Here is a 7,367-nt window from a genome sequence, read left to right as displayed (position 1 = left end):
TTAAAAAGTAATGCGTTACTTTACTAGTTACTTGAAAAAAGTAATCGGATTACGTAACTCGCGCTACTTGTAATGCGTTACCCCCAAAACCGTTTATAATATACTCAAAGTGTTCGTTAAATAACGAGAACAATAAAATAATTTTAAAGAAGGTTGATATAATGTGATAGAGGAGTGAACATAGAAACAGAAGTTGCTACTGTCCTCCGGAAACAAAAGCTCAACACATTAGTGCCATAATAACACTACATAACACTGATTTAATAATTTACATGTTTTTATTTATATATGACATTTACATAAAGACTTTGAGAGTTATAATACATGTACAAACAAATAAGCATTTTTTTGTTGCATTCGATTGTGTGCTGCAAGCTGCCACAAGTGAACTTTGGTTCAAACTCTTTCTCTTTAAAATAAAGAAAAATCAAGCTATTAGCAAATAATGAAACTGAGGCATGCATCTATGGGTTTATAAAGTACATTCATGGTCTGAAGGCTGACCACAGCTCCAAACATCTCACCTGTGCAATCTGTAAACCTGGGCAAGTGTGTTTAATAGCGCTGTTAAACGATTAATCGCATCCAAAATAAAACTTTTTGTTTACATGCGTGTACTGTGTATATTTATTATGTATATATAAATACACACACATACAGTATATATTTTGAAAATATTTACATGTATATATTTATTTATAAATATATTTAAGCTATAAACAACACTTTTCTGAAATATGCATGTGTGCATTTATAAATACACATTACAAATATACACAGTACATGCACGTATTACTTAAACAAAAACGTTTATTTTGGATGCGATTAATCGCTTGACAGCACTGACACAGCTTCACAGTTAAGACAATGCACAATACAGTGGGTCCTCAATAAGCGGTCTGATGTCATTACATAAATGGAAATAATGTGACAGAACATAATGTCCAAAACTATGACTGATCACCAAACTCAAGAGTCAAAGAATAATCAATAAATACAGCCGAAAGCATAACATTTAATGGACACTTCAGAAGAAACGAGGAAGGTTTCCACATGAGTAAAAATGTTTTTTCCTCTGATTTGAAATATTCATGATATTAGTATGTACAATAGACTATAAAAGTTTAAAGGCACTTAAAGCATCAAAGAGGTTGTACGTGTGGTCCTTGTGCAGATACATTTGTTTTTTGCATTTCACTTGTGGAGTGAGCCTTACGTTAAAATAAAGACATATTATAGAAACATTGCTTCTGTTACGCTTGAGCAACGGTTATGAAGAAATACTGCTCAACTCATTTTAAAAACGTCATTACCTCCATATACTATCATATTGTTCATATTCTTATTCTACTAGAACATTGTGCATGTTGCCTAAAGCAGTATACTTATGAGGGAATGTCTTCAGTACTGAAAAACTCCTAAACTACGGCACCTGTGACCGAAGTCATGGGTTAATGTAAGAGATCATGTGATCAAAACTCAGTTTGCATTACATAAAAAGATCAAATGTTAATAAAGAATATATACTGATGCTATACTGATATTATATTGATAAACAAAACATACACACCGTGACAAACCACATATCAGTGCTGAAAACGTGATGGTCCCCACATGTTTTGACCAATAAATCTCAAGACTTTTCCAGTCTTGTCTGAAAACTGGATTAGGATTATTAAAAGCCATTTTATAAAGATTGTACTTACAAAAAGCCAAGTTCTTCAGAGCAAAATATACATAGACTATAGAAATAGGACTTTTTCCCCATGATTTATTTAATAATAAAAAGGTTTCATTAAATTCCTTCACATTTCCAATCCTGGAATCCCCTGATATTTCCAGGTTATGATGACAGCGGGAAGCCTATAATAAGGACTAAACACTCATCTAACGAGCATTAATGTACTACAGCAGGGTATTAAGGCCTGGAGCAGGTTTGGTCATAAATGTGGAAAAAGTTTTTCTTATGACGTGTAGAGAACAGATAAACTAATAAAACATTCCTATATTTGATATTTTTTCAAAATATTAGTTAAACTGAATCAATCCTATTCAACACCTTCTAGAGTTTTAACTTCAGTCGTGAGGGAATGCATTTAAAGCTTAATTTTCTCCATATTTGCATTCAAATGACACATTCATTCAGATTATAACACACAGAGGTAACAGTCTTTGCCATGCGATACATATAAACATAAATACAGGCGAGTTACGTTAAAAACAAACAGCACAGATAATACAAGAGTAATATGGTCATTTTGGTTCCTCTGCAAAGCTTTACCTTAAGCCTGAAAATGAGTGTAAAAGCTTGTTGGCTCTAGATGAGAAGGCACATCTGGTGTTCCTGATCAGAGGAAACTGGGATTGTTTTCTGCTTTAGAAAGCCACACACTCACACAACAAATGTGTTGGCTAGAAGAGAAGTAAACTATGAAAACACTTCTTGAGTAAAATACTAGCCATCAATAAATCAAAGAAATAAATGAACCTCCATCGTTTGCTGTTGATTCTATGTGAGCAGTCCCAAGCGAGACAGTTTGGCTGAGAGAAACGAATGAAGCACAAAGACCACAGGCTTCGGCCCCGTGTGAAGCTCAAACACCTGCAAGAGAGACAGAAAAATACTGATTATTATGAGAACTATCTACCTTTTTCCCAACGAGCCTTCTGTGTTTTAAATGATGGGAGGCTCTTCCGATTTTGGGGAAGTTCCACTCAAAAAGACTGCAACAAATCATTTCAAAAAGATTGCGCTACAAATCATCCTTGTTCTCCATTTTGACTAAATGGGCTATACATTTTCATTCATTTTCTATTTTAAGAAGTCAGGAGAATAACGTTACGTTTGGTATATTAATGTGTCAAGATAGAACAACTAATGATCGGCTGATATTGATTTTTTTTTTTATAACCGATACCAAATCGATATATCGGTCGATCTCTAATAACAACAGTATATAATAGCTCTTTTCAGCCCGCTGCATTATTTTCCTCCTGATTATTTTCATGTTTCCTTTGTATTCCGCTGTCAGTAAACGAAAAAAAAAAAACAACAAACATATACTGTGCATTTGTGATCTGATCTCCCAGTTTCATTTACGCTATAAACCATGAATAATTCCCTGGAATGCACTGGGAATCTTTTCTTTTTCTCCCCAAATCCTCACGTCTCTTTCCAGGCTTGTTTTCACACGGATGCTGTAAAAATTTAATTGTTATGAAATAGTTATAGTATATTACTATAATGATGTTTAACACGTCCGTAATATTGCTGTGGATAGAAGGAGGATCTTTAGGAGTTATTCATGGTGCGCTAAAAGTAATTTTTAATGCTTTTAAACTTAAATTTTCTTTTAATGATCAATGGTTGAAGGGTGAGTAAAATTATGTAACCTTATTGTACCCAGTTTTTTTTAAATGCTGATTATTGCGTTCACAGAGCAAAACTTTTGTTGATTGCCCTAGTAAAAAAGTAATATATTTAAAATACATTTAAGTATACTAAGTATAGTTCAAATCTATTAACACATTTACTGACAGATAACTCGAGACTGAAGGCCATTGCACACCAAGTCTGAAATTTTGGCACGCTGAAAAATAAATACGGCCTCACGTGGTGTCAATCACGTTTACACACTGCCTCCGAAACTTTCGTCCGTCATAAAAAAATTTCAGATCAGGTTCGATTTTCTGCGTTTTCGCATCCGTAGCATGTATTTTGATAAGAAAGGATGACGAATACGAAAAAAACCCGGAAAAAACACATGCGAAAATTTCGAACTGAGCAAGGACCATTACTGATATAAAAATTTTAATGAAACTTTATTTGGAGTATTGCATTTGTGCACAATGCCCATTTATTAAAAATAAGCCTAAAATGTGTTTTAATGTCACATGAGGATTTTATGATCTTTGAATAATATCGGTCTTTAAATGCGAAATATTTAAAGTGTACCTAAAGTATACTTGCAATAGTTCAATTTTTGCACAATTAAATATACTAAGTATGTCTTTAATTGGACTTCAGCACTACTTCTGCACAATTAAAGTGCATTAAGTACAATATTAGTTGTTCCAATTTAGCAGACTTGAAGTATGCCAGTTCAGTATACTAAAAGTACAATTGCAGGGTATTTTTATTAAGAACATAAATATGAAAAAGTATTTGTAATATACTTAGCATTAAATAAATGTATTTCAAATACATTTAAGTATATTTATTTTTCACTAGGGCATTTACAGTGTAAACTAGGGATGCACGATATCATCGGACTAATATCAGAATCGGCCGAAAATGACTTTAAATGTAAATATCGGCATCGGCCCGATATGAAAAATTATGCCGATATGTCTTGTGATAAGAGGAATACTTTAACTCACCTGTGCTAGCGATTAGATCACGTCAGCAGTGTGGCTCATTCTTGAAGCAAAGTTTTGTCTGAATGATGATTAGATTGACTGTTTTGGGTTGCTGCATTTAATCTGTGAAAGCACGTGACGCGTTTGGTGTGTGATAGAGTAACTCCCCCGGGTCCTAACGCCTGCTCAGTAAGGAGCTTTAATCTGTAGAGGGCGCTGTTGGCCTACTTCTAATTAAATTAAAAGTAAAATAGCCTACACAAATAAAATTTAGACTGTTTCTGGTTAAATAAAGCAGTAATTGATGTCATAAAATAATGAGTATATTTTGATTTAAAGGTCAGAAGCTATAGCTTACATGAAAAAATAAATCACAAACATGACATTTGTAAATTAAATAGTTTTATATATACTGATTTATTAATTAGTATGTAATACGTTTTATTTTTTAAACAAATCATGAGCTCTAAAAGATTTTCAGAATTTTTTCAACTCTTTTGCTTTAGACCATCTAATCAAATGTTAAGTCTTAAAATAAAATGTTAGGGTTAACACTGTATCTTTCTTAGGGAAAAAAATGCAGCAATTGATATAGAGTTTATTTATAGTTATTTTCAAAGCTTCAATGTACTGTCAAAAAACCTTCATTATTATTTAATTCTAACAAATAAGTTAATGTTAAAAACTAACCAAAATGAAAATTATTTTGCTTATTTCTGCACAGGAGAGACAGTGTTGTTTCCAAACAGAAGGAAATATATCGGTATCAGCCAAAAAATAGTTGAAAAATATCGGCAAAAATCCTATATCGTGCATCCCTAGTGTAAACGAAAATTACTCCCATAATTTGCACAAAGTGTCAAAGTGTAAGAAAAAAGGTGGATACAGGGATCCTAAGTATTTTGACTAATGATTACATAACATTTCTAGTCACTCTAGATTACATACATTTTTAGAGACTACACAGACAAAAAAAGCTATAAAAAGATAAATAAAATAACAGAATTATGGAGGCCTTAATGAGTGAAAGTTTTATAAATGTCAGGACCAACAGACTTTCATTCAGAATTGTGTGTCCATTTCATCCCATCATCTCAGGTAGATATCATACCATCTCGCCCTCTGGAGCACCAAAGTCCAGGTAGAGGTTCTGGACTCCATCGTCTGCAGACATCTTGAGCCGCTCATAGGGGAAGTGAAAGAGCACAGATTCACCAGATTCCCGCTTCACAGTGAACCCTCTGTCATAGTGCAGGATCAGCCGCACGTCTTGTCTGTTCAACACACAGCCTGAGGAGCGCAGACAGACAGATGTGAACCAACAGAAGGTGAATTCATGTGGTTTTATGTTTTCTTTGCTGGCTGGAACTCAGGAAGGAAAGCCCTCAATATTTCCAACATTTCCTCCAGCCATCTATTGTTACACACCACACAGGGAGAAAAGACATTTTTAAGTCCAGCTTTCCCTCCCCCCGGAGCACTAAAGCAGTCATAAGTCGCTGGGGTATATGTGTAGCAATAGCCAACAATACATTGTATGGGTCAAAATTATCAATTTTTCTTTTATCCCAAAATTCATTAGGATAGTAAGTAAAGATCATGTTCCATGAAGATATTTTGTAAATTTCCTACTGTAAATATCAAAACTTTTCTAAAAATATATAACATTTTGATTAGTAATGTGCATTTTTGCACCCTCAGCTTCCAGATTTTCAAATAGTTGAATTTCATTATATATTATTCTATCCTAACAAACCATAATTTATGTAGATGAGCAAATAAATCTGCATCTTAAGTGGCGTGTGGCGTTATTTTAACGCGTGGTGGTGTCTACCGTTAACTTATCGCCTGACGGCGCTTATTTAACGCCTGGCGGCGTTATGAAAACGGCGTTTTAATATCGATACGGCGGTGGAAAGCGTGCGAATTATGACCCATATGGCTTTCCATAGTTCAGACGATCAGCTCGTGATCCGGTGTTTTCTGCATCTCAGAACGACTCGTTCACACTGAATGAATGCAGTCAACTCGTTTATTTCATGTGATGTGAGTTTAGCTTGCGTTTAGGAATGCAACAGACACCAGTTATGCTTTATTTTCGCAGCAGATGATTACAGCATTTCACTATATTTGTAGTGAGACGTGTTTTTGTAAGTCTGTTTTCACTGAAGCTGGAGTTTTCCTTCAAAATAAAAGCTATACTGTCGTTTCCGTCAAAATAAAAGCTTAAAAGTGCTGCATGAATTGCTGGCAGCTAGCATTTTAAATGCAGTCCAAATTCAAAATATCTCTTTCAAGTGTAGAAATTAGGAAAGAAGTATTATTTCCCCACTGTATTGACGAGATGAAATATTCATATTCATTCATATTCAAATGCAATTGTTTTACAATATATGGCTATTACTGTCGTTGTTATTATTGGAGCTCTTCATTTTGAACTCTAAAAGTGCATTAGATAGAATAATTTAACTTTAAAATTTACAAAATGTTAATTTTTTCCAATTCTTCATGTCTTTTTTTTTTTTTAAATATCGCAATAAATATCATACCGTGGACTTCATATTGCGATATTATCGTATCCTGAGATTTTGATATGAACGGATAAGATAAAAGGTTAAAATAAATAGCTATTGAATTTAACAGTTCAGGCTCTGTTGTTAATGTTTAGATGTAATAACCAACACTAAAAAAAATACCTACGTTGTATAAAACTTTTAAATTGCACATAAGGCATTTTTTGCGCATAAGTTTTAATTTAACAGTTTATATCAGTTTGCATCAGCTCTGTGTGTAGTGAGTGAGTGAGTGTGTGTGTGTGAATGAGTGTGTGTGTGTGTGTGTGTGTGTGTGTGTGTGTGTGTGTGTGTGTGTGAGTGAGTGCGTGAGAGTGAGTGCGAGTGCGAGTGTGAGAGTGAGTGTGATGGGGCTGTACAATTCAATCGCATGCGATTGTCATGCGCATCTAGTCAGTAAAGCCGGTTCTGTGATTAGTAGTAAATCTCCATCAC

At 34.0% G+C, this 7,367-nt stretch overlaps 1 protein-coding gene across 1 annotated transcript in view; it reads right to left on the bottom strand.

The window, feature by feature from the left end:
* Window positions 1-1,848: 1,848 nt before the first annotated feature.
* Window positions 1,849-7,367, bottom strand: part of LOC107560074 (beta-2-syntrophin-like) — a 20,933-nt gene continuing 15,414 nt past the window's right edge. Inside the window, exons 4-6 of the mRNA XM_016244126.1 lie at window positions 6,909-6,939; window positions 5,471-5,727; window positions 1,849-2,602 (exon numbers count right to left, since the gene is read on the bottom strand). Coding sequence (XP_016099612.1) covers window positions 2,510-2,602; window positions 5,471-5,727; window positions 6,909-6,939 — 381 coding nt within the window. The 3' untranslated portion in view covers window positions 1,849-2,509. The remainder of the gene's footprint in view (window positions 2,603-5,470; window positions 5,728-6,908; window positions 6,940-7,367) is intronic.

The sequence above is a fragment of the Sinocyclocheilus grahami genome, unplaced genomic scaffold, assembly GCF_001515645.1.
Source record: "Sinocyclocheilus grahami isolate Dianchi unplaced genomic scaffold, SAMN03320097.WGS_v1.1 scaffold709.1, whole genome shotgun sequence".
In the NCBI taxonomy this organism is placed as follows: Eukaryota; Metazoa; Chordata; class Actinopteri; order Cypriniformes; family Cyprinidae; genus Sinocyclocheilus; species Sinocyclocheilus grahami.
This window is presented reverse-complemented; position numbering and strand designations above follow the sequence as displayed.